This window comes from Rhinopithecus bieti, unplaced genomic scaffold (assembly GCF_001698545.2).
Source record: "Rhinopithecus bieti isolate Rb0 unplaced genomic scaffold, ASM169854v2 scaffold_425, whole genome shotgun sequence".
Lineage (NCBI taxonomy): Eukaryota > Metazoa > Chordata > Mammalia > Primates > Cercopithecidae > Rhinopithecus > Rhinopithecus bieti.
In genome coordinates this window covers 3,876,091-3,893,310 of record NW_016803361.1, presented here as the reverse complement: position 1 = coordinate 3,893,310, position 17,220 = coordinate 3,876,091, and the positions used below count along the sequence as shown (strand labels likewise).

At 44.0% G+C, this 17,220-nt stretch overlaps 1 protein-coding gene across 1 annotated transcript in view; it reads right to left on the bottom strand.

Annotated features, from left to right (window-relative positions):
• Positions 1–17,220, bottom strand: part of ABCC2 (ATP binding cassette subfamily C member 2) — a 60,844-nt gene that overhangs the window by 20,890 nt on the left and 22,734 nt on the right. The window contains exons 10-19 of the mRNA XM_017880710.1: positions 14,898–15,152; positions 13,727–13,792; positions 11,652–11,789; positions 10,937–11,083; positions 10,240–10,324; positions 8,836–8,902; positions 7,209–7,335; positions 3,270–3,446; positions 1,863–2,030; positions 1,551–1,731 (exon numbers count right to left, since the gene is read on the bottom strand). Coding sequence (XP_017736199.1) covers positions 1,551–1,731; positions 1,863–2,030; positions 3,270–3,446; positions 7,209–7,335; positions 8,836–8,902; positions 10,240–10,324; positions 10,937–11,083; positions 11,652–11,789; positions 13,727–13,792; positions 14,898–15,152 — 1,411 coding nt within the window. The remainder of the gene's footprint in view (positions 1–1,550; positions 1,732–1,862; positions 2,031–3,269; positions 3,447–7,208; positions 7,336–8,835; positions 8,903–10,239; positions 10,325–10,936; positions 11,084–11,651; positions 11,790–13,726; positions 13,793–14,897; positions 15,153–17,220) is intronic.

Here is a 17,220-nt window from a genome sequence, read left to right as displayed (position 1 = left end):
AGGCAGGTGCTTTTTGTTTTCTCCAGGCTACTATCTGGAGCACATAAAGGGTTGATGCAAAGCTTTCAATCGCTCCTTTCTGCTGTTCCCTGATACTCCTGCCCCACTCTCCTGGCCGGGCTCCCAATTTCTGTCACCTACACCATCCTGTTCTTTGTTCCCGCCTTCTCCCTCCAAAGCTTACAGACTTCCTGGTTTAGATTTTCTTTCTTTTTTTTTTTTTTTTTTTTTTTTTTGAGCAGAGATAGGGTTTCACTATATAGCCCAGGGTGGTCTCAAACTCCTGGGCTCAAGTGATTCTTCTGCCTTGGCCTCCCAAAGTGCTGGGATTACAGGTGTGAGCCACCACATCCAGCCCTGGCTTAGATTTTTCTTTCAAACTCTTGGGCTTTCCAGGGTAGTTTTTTTTTTTTTTTTTTTTTTTTTGAGATGGAGTTTCACTCTTGTTGCCCAGGCTAGAGTGCAATGGAGGGATCTCAGCTCACTGCAATCTCTGCCTCCCAGGTTCAAGCAATTCTCCTGCCTCAGCCTCCCAAGCAGCTGGGATTACAGGCATGTGCCACCGTGCCCGGCTGATTTTGTGTTTTTAGTAGACACAGGGTTTCTCCATGTTGGTCAGGCTGGTCTTGAACTCCTGACCTCAGGTGATCCACCTGCCTCAACCTCCCAAAGTGCTGGGATTACAAGCATGAGCCATCGAGCCTGGCCCTCCCAGGGTGATTTTAAACCATTACTTGTCCTCACCTCATGGTCAGAACATGCTATCACTTGTAGGCTGTGTAGCTACTCCCTCATCTGACTGATTCCTGGAATGTTCCTACACCCTTCTGCCCTGGCTTTCTCAGACCTGAACTCCTGCTGGTGACCACCTGAGGGTGATAACCAGACCTATGCACAGGACTGCTGTTGGCAGGTCCTTGGGAAGGGTCACAGGAAACAGAGCTCCACTGCTGACTAGGGCTAACTGGTGAACCCAATGGTGGTGATATTAGAGGCTATTGCTATGGTATACTCTGAGACTATGCAACTGCCATAATTTTTTTTTTTCTGGTTCAAATGCCCAGTGGTTTTGGTATATTAATCAAAATCCCTTTGTTAGGATTTACCAAGAATTTAGCAGTACACTAATAGTGCCAGCCCAGGAAGTTGTTGAGGAAGTTGTTTTAATGGATTTGGGGTAGATGGGGTAACATGTGTGACTAGAGTCAATAGGAACATGGCATCCCTAAAAGAGGGACTGTTGTGCCACTAGTGTTTCTTCCACAAGGGTTACTCACTCAGACTTTCAGTTGTGCCCTTCTAAAGAGTGTCCTTTGATTGCATGTCAGACATCAGATGAGCAGGATAAGCCACCAGTTTGGCCCAGGCATAGAGTTTCAATTTCTATGTTTCCTCAAAGAGACTCAAAACCCAGAAAGCAGAGTTTTAATCTCTGGGTAGTTTGCTTCCAAATCTAGTTCACTGGATACTGAACAGTTCAGGAAGTAGATACTGGTTTACCATTCCCTCCATGGCCCAAATTCTATCTTGTCCCAATCCTCCTTACATACCTGTGGCTTCCTCTTCAGGGCCTGTATGTCTTAGAAATGTCTTCAGATTCTTAGCAAACTCTCCTTTTTGGGCCAGGAGAGCACTGTAGGATCCTTTCTCTATAATTGTGCCATTCCCCAGAAGTACTATCTCATCCACTTGAGGAAGAAAGTGCATGCTATGTGTAACCAGGAGTCGAGTCTATAAAAATAATATGAAGTTGTGTTAATTACCATATGTCCACCATCTTCCCTGTCTTACTTGCCAGACATGTCCTCCCCTCTCCCTCCCACCCCACCTTTGTATCTTCATCATGTTCAATGATTTCTCACCTTGCCTTTCAACAGGCCATTGGGGCCCAAGACCTTATTAAAAATATGCTTTCCTACATGAGCATCCACAGCAGACAGAGGGTCATCTAGAAGATAGATGTCTAAATTTTGGTAGGTAGCTCTGGCCAGGCTGATTCGCTGCTTCTGACCCCCACTGAGATTTATACCCTGAAGAAGAAAATAATTTATATTAAGCACTACTCCCTAGACCCACCTTCACAGAATCTAATAGGGAGGGGTAAAAGGAAGAAATTCATCCCAATAAGGTGTCAAGGGGTTAAAAATCTAACAAGTTCCTTTATACAAATAAAGAACTGATTCAAATAAATAACTTTAGGCCCAACAATTAAAGATATGGCCAACTTATCACTTTTTATCAGATAATTTACTTATTTAATGGTTTGGTTGCTTGTCACCCCATGAGAATGTAGAACAGAGGTTTTTTCTGTTTTGTTCATGGATGTAACCCCAGCACTTAAAACAGTACTTGGCATATAGTAGGCGCTCAATAAGTCTATGCTAATTAATGAACAAAATTACTCTAGAGCTGTATCTTCACTAATCTTCTAACATCTTGAGATTTTTTGTTCCCAAAGATTGCTACATTTATTTCTAGTACTGGGGAGGGAGGATGAAAATATCCTAAATAGGCAGGGTTTTTATTTAGAGATTTCAAAATAAATTATGCTAGATCTATATAATAAATATAATATAGTCATTAAAAATCTTTTTCTTTTTTTGAGATGGAGTCTTGCTCCATTGCCCAGGTTGGAGTGCAGTGGTACAATCTCAGCTCACTGCAACCTCTGCCTCCTTGGTTCAAGTAATTCTCCTGTCTCAGCCTCCCGACTAGCTGGGACTATAGGCGCCTGCTACCACGCAAGGCTAATTTTTGTATTTTTAGTAGAGATGGGGTTTCACCTTGTTGGTCAGGTTAGTCTCAAACTCCTGACCTCAGGTGATCCACCCACCTCGGCCTCCCAAAGTGCTGGGATTACAGGCGTGAGCCACTGCGCCCAGCCCTAAAAATCTATTTTTAGGAAGGGCCTTTAATAACATCAGAAGATAATTCACAGTAAACGTCTAAGTGTTCAAAGCAGATTAGTAGAATCTTCCTCTGGCCTTGCTGATACAGAAGTAGAATCAGGACGCCTAGACTCTGGTCCCACTTCTGCCCAACCTCCTGTGAGATCATCCTTGGGCCAGTCACTGTTAACTTCTTATGGCCTTTGCCTCATCATCCTTGATTTAAATTACGTAATTCCTGTATCTGCTTCCAAGCAGAAGGTTTTAAAATTCTGAGTTATTATGTGGAATATTGTGACCCCGTGTAGTTCTTCACCACCATCCTCACTTTTTCTCTTCAATATGCCTTCACCCTTGAAGATCCCTTGTTATCCCAAGTACCTTCTCTCCAATCTCAGCCAAATCTCCTCCAGGCAGCATTTCCAAGTCTGGGAGGAGAGCGCAGGCCTCCAGGACTTGCTGGTACCTTTTTTCATTCAACTCTGCTCCAAAAAGGATGTTGTCCTTTATGGTGCCATTCTGAATCCAGGACTGCTGTGGGATATAGGCAGTGGTGCCCTAGATGAAAAAGGATCAGACCATGTTACAGCCGCACCTCCAGAAATGCAGGGTTGAAGGACGAGGTGGCTGGAGAGGGGGAAGAAACACATGGAGCTTAAATTTGAAGAACTGTGCATCAGGATGACAGAGGATCTGGTATTTATTCATGTGCTTGTAGTTATTCCACTCTCAGGACTCAATATCCTCTTCACCATCAAAAGCCCCCCTTTTTTAGACTATGTTTTCCAGCCATGATCCTGAAAATTAGATGATAAATGTGTGTGTTGCTTCTAGAAGAGGGTTTTGGTCAAACCCAATTGAATTTACTAGGAGCAACAAAGGGCTAACACTGACAAGGGAATGGTATAGATCAGCGGTCCCCAACAGTTTTTGGCACCAGGGACCAGTTTTGTGGAAGACAATTTTTCCATGGATGGGGTGGTAGTGGGAGATGGTTTCGGGATGAAACTGTTCCACCTCAGATCATCAGGCAGTAGATGCAGCCTAGATTCCTGGCATGTGCAGTTCACAAAAGAGTTCGTGGTCCTATGAGAATTTAATGCTGCTGCTGATCTGACAGGAGGTGGAGCTCAGGTGGTAATGCTCGCTCACCGCTCACCTTCTCCTGTGTAGCCTGGTTCCCAACAGGCCATGGAACAGTACCAGTCTGAGGCCCAGGGGTTGGGGACCCCTGGCATAGATGACATCTTAGGAAGCAAGCTTATATCCAAAGAGAGATGGAGTCTGGGCACAGTGGCTCAAGCTTGTGATCCCAGCACTTTGGGAGGTCAAAGTGGGCGAATCACCTGAGGTCAGGAGTGACCAGCCTGGCCAACATGGTGAAACCCTATCTCTACTAAAAACACAAAAAGTAGCTGGATGTGGTGGCACGAGTCTGTAATCCCAGCTACTCGGGAAGCTGAAGCAGGAGAATCCCTTGAACCCAGGAGGCAGAGGCTGCAGTGAGCTGAGATTGGGCCACTGCACTCCAGCCTGGGATACAGAGTGAGGCTCCATCTCAAACAAACAAACAAAAAACAGAGATGGAGGCCGGGCGCGGTGGCTCATGCCTGTAATTCCAGCACTTTGGGAGACTGAGGCAGGTGGATCACAAGGTCAGGAGTTCAAGACCAGCCTGGCCAAGATGGTGAAACCCTGTCTCTACTAAGAATACAAAAATTAGCCAGGTGTGGTGACATGTGCCTGTAATCCCAGCTACTCAGGAGGCTGAGGCAGAGAATTGCTTGAACCTAGGAGGCAGAGGTTGCAGTGAGCCGAGATCACACCACTGCACTCCAGCCTGGGTGACAGACTGAGACTCTGTCTCAAAAAAAAAAAAAAAAAAAAAAAAAAAAAACAACCAGAAATGGAGACCAACAAATGCCTGTGTTTGAGGAAGAACCCAGTTATGAGTTAGCAAGAAAAAAAGCTTCCCCAAAGGAGTTAGAAGACAGACTTAAATCTGTAGTCTGTTCTGTTATAGTGCATGTTTTTAAAATTGCAAATTAGTAGGCCAGGCGCGGTGGCTCAAGCCTGTAATCCCAGCACTTTGGGAGGCCAAGATGGGCGGATCATGAGGTCAGGAGATCGAGACCATCCTGGCTAACACGGTGAAACCCTGTCTCCACTAAAAAATACAAAAAACTAGCCGGGCGAGGTGGCGGGCGCCTGTAGTCCCAGCTACTCGGGAGGCTGAGGCAGGAGAATGGCGTAAACCCGGGAGACAGAGCTTGCAGTGAGCTGAGATCGCACCACTGCACTCCAGCCTGGGCGACAGAACGAGACTCCGTCTCAAAAAAAAAAAAAAAAAAATTGCAAATTAGTTCATTAGTGATTGCTGAATCAGGAAATGATGTCAGTATATTGTAGAAGAACAGCTGGTTCTTAAATTTTTTTTCCAAGCAGGTCAATATAAATCAATCGGAGGAAGCGTTCTCATACTTAAAAAGAAACTCTTAGCAATATATGAAGATCTTAAGAAAAAAAGCTGAAAATCTATAGATACGCCTCTCTTTGGTACAAGTAGTGGTAACAATTCAAAAATGGCTATAATTGTCCCTAAATTTAGCTTTCTGGAAAATTTCAGAGTACTGATGAAGATGCCATGAAAACATTTTCCTCTGTGTTAAAAAAATCATAATTAGCCAGGCGCAGTGGCTTACCCATATAATCCCAGCACTTTGGGAGGCTAAGGCAGGAGTTTGAGACCAGCCTGGACAACATGGCGAAACCGTGCCTCTACTAAAAGTACAAAAGTACAAAAATTAGCTGGGCATCATCAATGATAGACTGGATAAAGAAAATGTGGCACATATATACCATGGAACACTATGTAGCCATAAAAAGGAATGAGATCATGTCCTTTGTAGGGACATGGATGAAGCTAGAAGCATCATCCTCAGCAAACTAACACAGGAACAGAAAACCAAACACTGCGTGTTATTACTCATGAGTGGGAGTTGAACAGTGAACACACATGGATACAGGGAGGGGAACATCACACACCGGGGCCTATTGAGGGCTGAGGGGCGAGGGGAGGGAACCTAGATGACAGGTTAATAGGTGCAACAAACCACCATGGCACACGTATACCTATGTAACAAACCTACATGTTCTGCACATGTATCCTGGAACTTAAAGTAAAAAAATTTTTAAAAATAATAATAAAAAAAAAGTTAGTGGGGCATGGTGGCACATACCTGTAATCCCAGTTATTTGGGAGACTGAGGCAGGAGAATCACTTGAACCCAGGAGATGGAGGTTGCAGTGAGCTGAGATTGCACTATTGCACTGCAGCCTGACTGACACAGCGAGACTCTGTCCCAAAAAATGTATATATAATTGATGAAGACAACACCCTACACCAGATTTTTATTTTGGAAGCAAATGCCATCAAAGATTTAGCTCTCAAAAGAGGGAGAGAGAGGCCCAAGACTAACTGTAATGTTGGGTGCAAATGCCAGTGTTGATTTTACCAGATTACTCTTTTTATTGCTCTCGATGTTATTGCTATGGTTGGTATTGTTTTTGTTGGTAGTTTGATTACAAAGTTATATAAGATTTTAGTGATCTATTACAATTCTTTTCCCCTAGGTCCTGTTATTTTTATTGTACAGTTTTGCAGAATGTGTGATTTTTCAGAAACAAATACATAGATAAAGCAGAAATGCCTATACTTTTTTTTTTTTTTTTTTTTGAGACAGAGTCTTTTTCTGTTGCTCAGGCTGGAGTGCAGTGGCATGATCTTGGCTCACTGCAGCCCTCCTGGGCTCAAGTGATTCTCATGCCTCAGCCTCCCAAGTAGCTGGGATTATAGGCGTATGCCACCATGCCCGGCTAATACTGTATTTTTAGTAGAGACGTGGTTTCACCATGTTGACCAGATTAGTCTCGAACTCCTGACCTCAGGTAATCCACCTGCCTCAGCCTCTCAAAGTGCTGGGATTACAGGCATGAGTCACCGCGCCTGGCCAGAAATGCCTATATTTTGAAGGAAGACATCTCTAATCAACAGTTTTCACACTGTAGTATGCATATGAGAATCACCTTTAGAGCTCCTTAAAAATGCAGATTCCCAAATCTTACCCCCAGCAACTGATTATATAAAGTTGAAATGGGACAGAAAATCACAGTCCACAAATCTACCAGATGTCTCCAAGGCCTCACCTACTAGCCCTCAGTGCCTTCTCCACAATGAGGCAAAAGCATGAAGGGAGTCAGAGGGAGACTCCCTGCTGACATTCGGGAGTCAGAGGCTTTTGCAATGGCATTCCCTCTCACCTTGATGGTGATGTGCCCGTGGACATTTTCCATTTCTCCCAGCATGGCTGATATCAAGGAGGATTTCCCAGAGCCGACAGACCCCATTATAGCCACAAGTTGGCCTGGCATAATGTCCAGGTTCACACTGAAAGAGAGGAATGTCTTTGAAGGAGATAGCAGGGGTTGGGTATTGAAGAGTAGTTCAAGTCACTTCTCTGAGTCTCCATGAAGTCTGGTATTAGGAGATTTCCCCTCAAGATTGGAAAATTTCCCTCGGATATACAAGACCCCAAAGTGCTTCTTTAATACTTTTTCTTTTTGTTTTTTCTTAGCTCTAAAGGCTAGAGAATGAGCCCCAATGAGCCCTAATTTATCCAACTCATCTGTAAGCTGCTTGTGCCAAATGTACATGATAAAATTCTCCTAGAACGAACATGGTTACCCATTGAACAAGACCCTGTTGGGGGCCTGGAGACCTGGCTTGGTTCAAGCCCCAACCCTGACACTGCTGGGCTATGTTATCTTGGAAGGTCACTTCCTTTGGACTAAGGACCCCTCCTTTCTTACTAATGGGATTGGACTAGATTAACATTTCCCAAATTTAGCTACTAAATGTGTCACCTGGAACATTTGCTGAAAGTAGATTCCCTGGCCTTCCTCCTGAATATTTGACTGTATCTGGCTGGGTAGGGGCCCACACTGGAATAGGTTCCTGGAAACTCTGTGTGCCAGTCCTGTTATTTGAGTTTCTAGAACAGTAGGAACATTAGGAACTTGTTCACAGTCTTTCTGAATCTGCCCATTGAGTTGAATGTCTTCCAGACCTATAACAGTAAGGTGGAAGCCCTGCCCAGTTTCCTCTCTGGAAAGGGAACCTGCTGGGTTAGGAGGGTTCAGAGCAGATGCTCCTGCCCCTAACTCATCCTGGGGCTAGCTCTGGAGTCCATGTTAAAGGCTATAGGAACAAGATAGAGGAGTGGGAAGTCGGGAGTATAGTATGGAGACAATAAGATGTGCTCAGTTGTCCGAGACCGTGCCACTGCACTCTAGCCTGGGCGACACAGCAAGACTCCGTCTCAAAAAAAAAAAAAAAAAAAAAAGATGTGCTCAGTTGTGAAGAAAGAAAGATATGGCCTATTCAGGCCCCTGGTGTACTCTGTGTGCTGTGCTCAGTGGATGAATTGGGTGTGCTATTATACATGGTGCTTAAGAGACACACTACGTGCAGAAGATTCACACTAAGAAGCCAGATTCCAATGTTCCTGATTGCTATTCTTGGATGAATGAACTTATACTGAATTCAGGTTCTTGTGTTTATCTTCTACCATACCCAGAGACGCGGCCACCTGCCAACACTGCACTACCTCCATCCACAATCTGCACACACAAATGTCTTCATGGGATTACAGCTGGATATTCATGGTCCCATAGTAGGAAAGCAGGGTGGCAAATACAGTTATCAGGGGAAGGGGCTGAGAACCTCTGCTTTCAGCTCATCTCTCCAGGGGTTTGTCCTGCACTGGTATCTAATTGAAGACACGCACATAGCTCATTTCCCCATTTATTCTATTACACGGAATTTTCTGAGAACAGGCCAGGCAGTGAGAATGCTAAAGAACATTAGGATGGAAAGAAGGCAACTCACTCTCGGATTGTGGCTTCCACACCACGTTCCCAGGTAAAGGAGGCCTCAGAAAACTGCACGGCTTTGTCTGTTGAGAAAAAGCCCTCTTTTAGTCAAATGTACATCCCCACATGACTGTCTGCCCTTTCTCAGCCCTCATGTGTCTCCGCTTTCTCCATCAGCACCCTGGATTGTTTCTGCTAAGTGCTGGCTCCTATGCTAACAGGAGGCAAATGAAATCTCCTAGAATGAGACCAGAAGTGGCCTGCATATGAAGTCCTTTTTTTTTTTTTGAGTCATGGTCTCACTTTGTCACCCAGACTGGAGTGCAGTGGTGCAATCTCGGCTGACTGCCACCTTGACTTTCCAGGCTCAAGAGATTCTCCTGCTTCAGCCTCCAGGTAGATGGGACTACAGGCATGCACCACCATGCCCCGCTAATTTTTGTATTTTTAGTAGAGACAGAGTTTCGTCATGTCACCCAGGCTAGTCTCCAACTCATGGACTCAAGCAATCTGCCCGGCTCAGCCTCCCAAAGGCCTGGGATTACAGGCCACTGCGTCCAGCCTAAAGTCCTTTTTTTTCGTTTTGTTTCATTTTGTTTTTTTGAGATGCAGTTTCACTCTTGTCACCCAGACTGAGTGCAATGGCGCAATCTCAGCTCACCGCAACCTCCACCTCCCAGGTTCAAGCGATTCTCCTGCCTCAGCCACCCGAGTAGCCAGGATTACAGGCATGTGCCACCACACTCAGCTAATTTTGTATTTTTAGTAGAGATGGGGTTTCTCCATGTTGGTCAGGCTGGTGTGTCAAACTCCTGACCTCAGGTGATCCACTCGCCTCGGCCTCCCAAAGTGCTGGGATTATAGGCGTGAGCCACCATGCCCAGCTAAAGTTCTTTTTGATTCAGAACTCTCAAGCCTACTGGAAGGCCAGATTCCTGACCTATGGATACTCTGGACTCAGAGTATACACTCAGACCCTCTGTTGCCCAGTCCCCTTGTATGAATTCCACCTCCATATATAAATCCTCCCCACCATGGATTCCAGTCCTACTGCCCACTCTGGCCATGGCTGGCCCCCAACCTTTAAACCTTCAGAATCTGAGTATTCTTTCACTCTAGGCTACCTTCCCAATCCCACACACTTGGCTCCATCCTGACTTCTGCTTTCTGGATCCTTTGCAGGATTCCCTGCTTATCCTCAGAAGAGCTGGCCCAGCTTTATTTAGCAATCTAGTTGAGCAATCTGCTCTAAGTGTAAACATAATTCAAGTAAGAACAGTATGTATCTTATGCAAGCATAGGCTTAAGACAAATCTCCAAGCTCTCTCTTTCAGTTTGCTGCTGCTAAGTTCTTGCATTATCAAAATTCTGGCACCAGCACTGCGAATAAGTTTGGGAAGCAACTTCCAAATTTATTTACCAAAATTGCAGTCATGTCGAATGGCAGATGTGTCCAAGTCATCCCCTCCCAAGTACTTCTCCAGCCGCTCTGTGGAAACACCGGCCTAGAGAAGGACACAAAGGATCTCAAGAATTAAAGTCAGTAACAAGCACAAGCAGAGAGATTTTGACTTTGTCATTAGCCCATGATTTTCTATTTGCCACAGCTGGCATCTCCTAAGCTCCACCAAACTCAGCCCTGGAAGCTATCCCACCATAGACAGATGGAAGTGGGTGCTCTATTTCAGTCCTTTAGCAAACTCATGGAGTTCAACTCCTCTGCTCTCTCCAGTTGTTGGCCCTAATTCCAGAAACTACCTCCTGCCTTCTAAGACAAAACTTAACTTCTATCTGGTTCTGGTAACTAGGCCTTCTCATCAGTCTGCTGCCTGTCTGGTGACCTTCCTCTGCAGCTCTGGTACTTGTCGCATATCAGTGACTATGCTCAGGTAGATGAGATTGGTATAATTATCCTCATTTTATAGTTAGATAAACTGGGGCTCAGAAAACTCATGATTTTTATTAAGGTCAAACCACTGGTCTCCAGAAATCAAACAGATCTCTCTCTCTTGAAAGTTTACCAGCAAAAGTTAGACATGGGATGTGATAGCCAGTCATTCTGGACTCCAAGGCTTTTAACCAGAGATAGGCAGTCATCAGCAAGAGTGCCGACCTACCTGGAGCATGGAGGAGATCATCATGGGAAGCATGCTCAGGGGAAAGCGCAGGATGTTGAAGAGAGTAATGGAGGTGAAGGCCTTTTGTGCATCCAAAATATTGTTGCTATCCACCAGGACGTAAACAGAAAATGTGACCACAGATACCTGGAAAGAGCAAGGTCATAAGCAATTTATTCCTAAAAGGGACAAAGCAGCATTGTGCTAGGTTTCAGGAGCACCGTATATCAGAGCTGAAGGCGCCTTAAAGATGATCCAGCCTCTTCATGTACAGATGAGAAAACTGAGCCCAGGAGAGGAGGAAATATCTTCCCCAAGGTCACAAGGTCAATTAATGAATTACTAGGACCAGAGTTCAGGTCTCCTGGATCCTATATCAGTGTTCCTTCCACTATAGACCTACACCACCTTCCAAAGAAGACAATAAAGCCTCCTAAGCCAATCATTCCTGATACCACATTCTTGCTGTGCATCCTAAAAAGTTGCTCTGGGCTGCCAGACCACTGTACAGTACATGAAGGTGAAACTACAGCTGGGGGTGTGGGACAAAGGAGGAAAAGCAGCATGGGGTGGTGAGAGGGACAAGTCCCCTGGATCTTGCGGTCAGGCCTAGAGGTGCCAGCTAGTCTATCAAAAGTGAACTTCCTCTTCAGGAAGCTGATGCAGGTCCAGGTGAACACCCAGGCGAATGCCCATGGACCCCTCTGCTACTCACCAGGACTGGAGTTAACAGGAAGATGAACATTACTACACACTGTAGTTGACTAAAGGCCAGCAGGTTCTTCAGCTCTTTCTTCCGGAGGTTTTGGACTTGGTCTCTGAATGAAGGTTCCCAGGCAAAATATTTCAGGATCTAATAAGTTGAAAAAAAAAATACAGCTCACGTGATTGTCCCCGAGAGGGCACCAGTGTATCTGATCCACCCATGTTTCAGGATATAGTCCCCAAAATGTGGGGAATAGAAATCCAGATTATAAAGTATGATTACAGAAAGGTAGCTTGTATTTGTTGACAACCTACTATGTACAAAGCATTTTAAATACATTATCTCAGTTTATAACAACCTTAGTATGACTAACTGTTCTAGTTTGCCTGGGACTAAAGGGCTGCGCAGGACACAGGCCTTCCAGTACTAAGACTTAAAAAGTTCTGAGCAAATCGAAGTGAGTTAGTCACCTTACATTTGTAGAGTTATTATCTTCATTTAAACGATAAGGAAACAAGCTGAGAGGGACAAGGGAACCTTCCCAAACTTTTGGCAAGTTAAACCACCCAGTGGTAGAGCTGAGATTCAAAACCAGCTCTCCTTTTAGTTTTGCCACATTAACAGAAGGACATATCAGAGCTCTGTGTGGAGAATTAACAAGGAGTTAAAAGGGGCTCTGTTTTATTTTAAGACATTTAGGATAATGTTAAGATGCATTAATTCAAAACAATATTCAGTTAAACGAAATCATTGGTCACCTCTGGAGGATGAAATGCATTATCATGAAAGCTGGTAAATGGAGGGAAAGAAGCAAGAATTTATTCTGCCTATTCCATACAAACTTCATTTTAGGGTAAACAACAAGTTGATGAAAGATAATTCTTCTTCATAAAATTCCAGCTAATCAATGTCAATGGAATAACAGAATTAAAAAATTTCACTCTTTTGCAATTCCTAATGAAATAACAGACCTAGGCCATGATCATAAAATTCTTACAATAGTGTTTTTCACCTTGGTGGCATATTAGAATCACCTAGGGAACTTAAAAAAAATACATGTTTGGGCCTCGCTCCCAAAGAGTCCAATTTAAATGGTTTGAAGTAGGCCCCCAGCCTCAGTGGGTTTTACAAACTTCAAATTTCTCAGGTGATTCTAATGTGCTGCCAGCATCACAAACTACCGCTCTAGTGAAAGACTAGCAGGAAACCTTGTAAAGGATGGATCAGGCTGACACTGCCTGGGCCCACTCACGTCATCATCGCTGCAGTTTGGAAGCACACAGCACCACTTGAAAGCAACCTGGTACTCCTACCCCCAAATGAAATCTAAATCAATCAAACCTTTAGATCTAACTATCAATTTACAGGAAATAAGACAAATAACCTAGTTTTTTTGGAATGACCAAGACAAACACACACACACACACACACACACACACACACACAGAGAGAGAGAGAGAGAGAGAGAAACTGTTGTAGATTAAAATCACTATCAATTAAATACCATACCATGCATGGACATTTTTTGGGTCCTTATTCAACCTAACCAACAGCAAAACAAACAAACAAAAGGCACATATGAGGCAAATGGAGAACTTTGATGGTATCAAAGACTGTTAATTTTTTTGTAGGTATGATAATGGTATTGTGTCTACATTTTAAAAATAAGTTAGAGATACATACACAGTATTTATGAATGAAAGGACAAGATTGCTGAGATTTGCTTTAAAATAATCAAGCAAGTGTGAAGGGAGTGGGTTTATAGATGAAACTAGTTAGGGCATGCTGATAATTCCCGGAGCTGGGTGAAAAGTTCGTAGGGGTTCATGATAGTCTCTATTTTTCTATATGTTTAAAAACTTCTACAGTAAAGTGTCAAAACAAAACAAGCTATTTAGGGTGAACAAATAGAAATAGAGGTTCAACAGAGGACCTGAGAGGGACAGGAGGACATGAAACAAAAGTCATGTGACACAACTGGCCGAGAAGCAGGAATCCATCACCTCTACCAGGGTTTGCGAAGGTCAAGAGAGCCGCTGCTTCTGTCCTTACCCACAGAGATCCACCTATGCTCAGATCCTCACCTTGATTCCACTAAGAATCTCATTCATGATCTTTAAACGTTTGTCTTTATTCTTCATATTTTTGACCTGCCAGGAAAAAAGCAAAAGAAAAACAATATACGCTTCCATGAGAGAGGGCTCAGGTTTGCTGCAGACCTCAGGCCTCACTGCTACTTTGTGACTGTCACTTAGTAAGAACTTGAGGTGCCCAGTGATGGGATTCACCACCCTCCACTCTCTTTGCCCACTCCATTCCTGCCACACCCATCTTCTTTCTGATCCTTGCTTGTGCCAAGCTTGTTTCTGCCCCATAGCCCTTGCCTGACTGTACCCAGTTCCCAGGCTGTTCTTCCCCTGCCCTTCCCAAGGCTTTCTCCTTTACAATCAGGCTTGTGTCATTCAGAGTTCAGCTTAAATGTCCACTCCCCAAGAGGTCTTCCCTGAGCTCATTGAAAATAGCCACCCATTCACTCACTATCTCATCACCCTGTTGAATTCTCTGTATAACACTTATCATGATCTAATATTTTTCTTCTTTGTGTATTGCCTGTCTCTCCACCATCCCACCAGGTAGAATGTAAGATCCATGAGAACAGGAGCCCTAACTCACTACTGTGTTCTCAGAGAAGTAAGATATGCAAGAAATATTTTCAAAACAATTATTTGTAACTTGAATGCAAAACAAATGAGTGAATAAATCATATACATTGTCAAGTCCACCCACCCAACCTGTGACTTCTGGCAGGACTGAGGACACTGTCCACACAGAACCCTCCCACCTGGTGGTAGTGGGGTGATTGCCAAGGCTCAGGCTGAAATTTGGATCACTCATGCGACTGTTCTCTGTGGTTGGTTTAGATTGCTATAACGGAGAAGCAGGGCCCCAAATCACTGTTACTAGGGCAGCCCAGCAGAGCAAGAGGGAAGAATTATGTGCAGCGTCTCTGGGGCAGCCCGTCCTTCTCCAGTCAGGCTCTTCCCTCTAACATGAATGCAGGGGAGTGTATATAAACCCTAAGAGTCATCAGAAGATGAAAAGGGAACTCAGAGAAAGCCAAGTACACTTGAGATGGTAGAAAGTCTTCCACCAGCTTTGACTTGCCCAAACTCCCATTAAGAATTAGAGTAGAGTAAGAAAAAGGGTTTACACTTTAAAGAAAGCATATATTCTTCTGGGTGACTCTTTCTTTACCTGAATGGTCCTACTCTTGGTGGACAGTATCGCATTAATTGGGATTACAAGCACCATCACCCCAACACCTGCTAAGACTGAGGGTCCCAACTCTCTCCATAGGAAGAAGATGGATAAGACAATCTGTAGAACACTTGACCACAGCAAGTGTATGAAGTTGGTCACATTCATGAGCTTCTGGGCATCCACAGACATCAGGTTCACTGTTTCTCCAACGGTGTACTCCTTCCTGGCCAAGTTGGATAGGGTCAATGCCTAAAGATAAAGATTGAAATTGGGACCCAATGACAAAGCCAGGGATACTAGGGAGTAGAAGAGGAAGCTCAGGAAGTGAGATTACAATGGAAGGATGTGCTCCATATGGACACAGCTTCTCCAAGGCACTGTGACTTCTTGCCTCCAAATCTTATACATGGTGTTCTCTCATTCTTGACCACTCTTTCTTCCTATTCCCACCTTCCTCCAACCCTACACATCCACACACTTCTTTGCCCAAAAAACTCCTATTTATCCTTTGGTGTCAGCCGAGATGTAACTTCTTGTGAGAAAACCACCCTGACTACAAAGTTGGGATTAGATACTCGTCCTGTGTACTCTCATAATATCCTGAGCTTACCTTTGTCATTACATTCATCACAATGAACCATAATTACCTTGTTTTTTTTCTGTTTCTCCACTAGATGTAAACTCTGTGAGGATGAGGGCATCTATCTATTTCACTACTATATTATGTGGCACATAGTAGAGAATCAAATACTGAAGGATAGAAGAAAAGGAGGGATACATGGATGGAAGGAGAGAGGGAGGAAAGGAAGGAGGGAACCAGTATGTATTGATTTTGACCTCAGAAGCTTTTGATATGGCAACGCTTTTTGGAGTCATACTCTTATGAAGAGGTTGCAATAATTCCCAAGAAGGACAGAGAATTTAGAATGAAGAGAAAAACTTCAGACTTCATACTTTGAAGTAAAATGACTTTTGTAGGCCTGGCACAGTGGCTCACACCTGTAATCCTAGCACTTTGGGAGGATGAGGCAGACAGATCACCTGAGGTCAGGAGTTCAAGACCAGCCTGGCCAACACGGCGAAACCCCATCTCTATCAAAAATACAAAAATTAGCCAGGCATGGTGGCGGGCGCCTGTAATCCCAGCTGCTCGGGAGGCTAAGGCAGGAGAATTGCTGGAACCTGGGAAGCAGAGGTTGCAGCGAGCCGAGATTGTGCCATTGCACTCCAGACTGGGCAACAGAGCGAGACTCTGTCTCAAAAAATAAATAAAATAAAATAAAAGACTTTTGTATTGTCAGGATTTTTCAGGCACTGTCTAGATGCCTGGTCTTGTAGTATGGGCTTCCTGTTCTTATGTTAGAGAGGTCAGGAGGTTGATATCCACAAGTCTGTCACTTACAACAATGCCTTGCACAAATGTATCAGAGTACTGAAACCAACTTGCACTATGCCACCAAGGCACCATCTGGGGTAGGCTGCATCTTTCTAGAAGAAGGAGAGCCACCTTGTAATTCCCAGAAAGACAGTGTATGGGCTACAAGTGGCCCGCACTACTTCCATCTCCTCCTAGAAGCACTACTGCCATCTTAATCCACCAATACATTCTTTGGAACATATCAGGATTCTTGGCTGTGCAGTAAAAAGAGGAAAGTTTTCTAAAATGTTGGACCATCAAGGTTCTAGAGGAATCAGCCCACTGCTATGCCTTCCTTTTGGTATGCAAGAGGGAAAAACAAAAAACAACTAACAACATCTAATTGCCCTTCAAGGTAATCACTACACATTTCTATTTTCAGTAAATTTAGTCCCAGTACGTATCTCAAAATATTAAAAGCTATTTACGACAAACCCACAGCCAATATCATACTGAATGGGCAAAAACTGGAAGCATTCCCTTTTAAAACTGGCACAAGACAGGGATGCCCTCTCTCACCACTCCTATTCAACATAGTGTTGGAAGTTCTGGCCGGGGCAATCAGGCAGGAGAAAGAAGTAAAGGGTATTCGATTAGGAAAACAGGGAGTCAAATTGTCCCTGTTTGCAGATGACATGATTGTATATTTAGAAAACCCCATCGTCTCAGCCCAAAATGGCCTTAAGTTGATAAGCAACTTCAGCAAAGTCTCAGGATACAAAAATCAATATGCAAAAATCAGAAGCATTCCTATACACCAACAACAGACAAACAGAGAATCAAATCAAGAGTGAACTCCCATTCACAATTCCTTCAAAGAGAATAAAATATCCAGGAACCAACTTACAAGGGATGTGAAGGACCTCTTCAAGGAGAACTACAAACCACTGCTCAATGAAA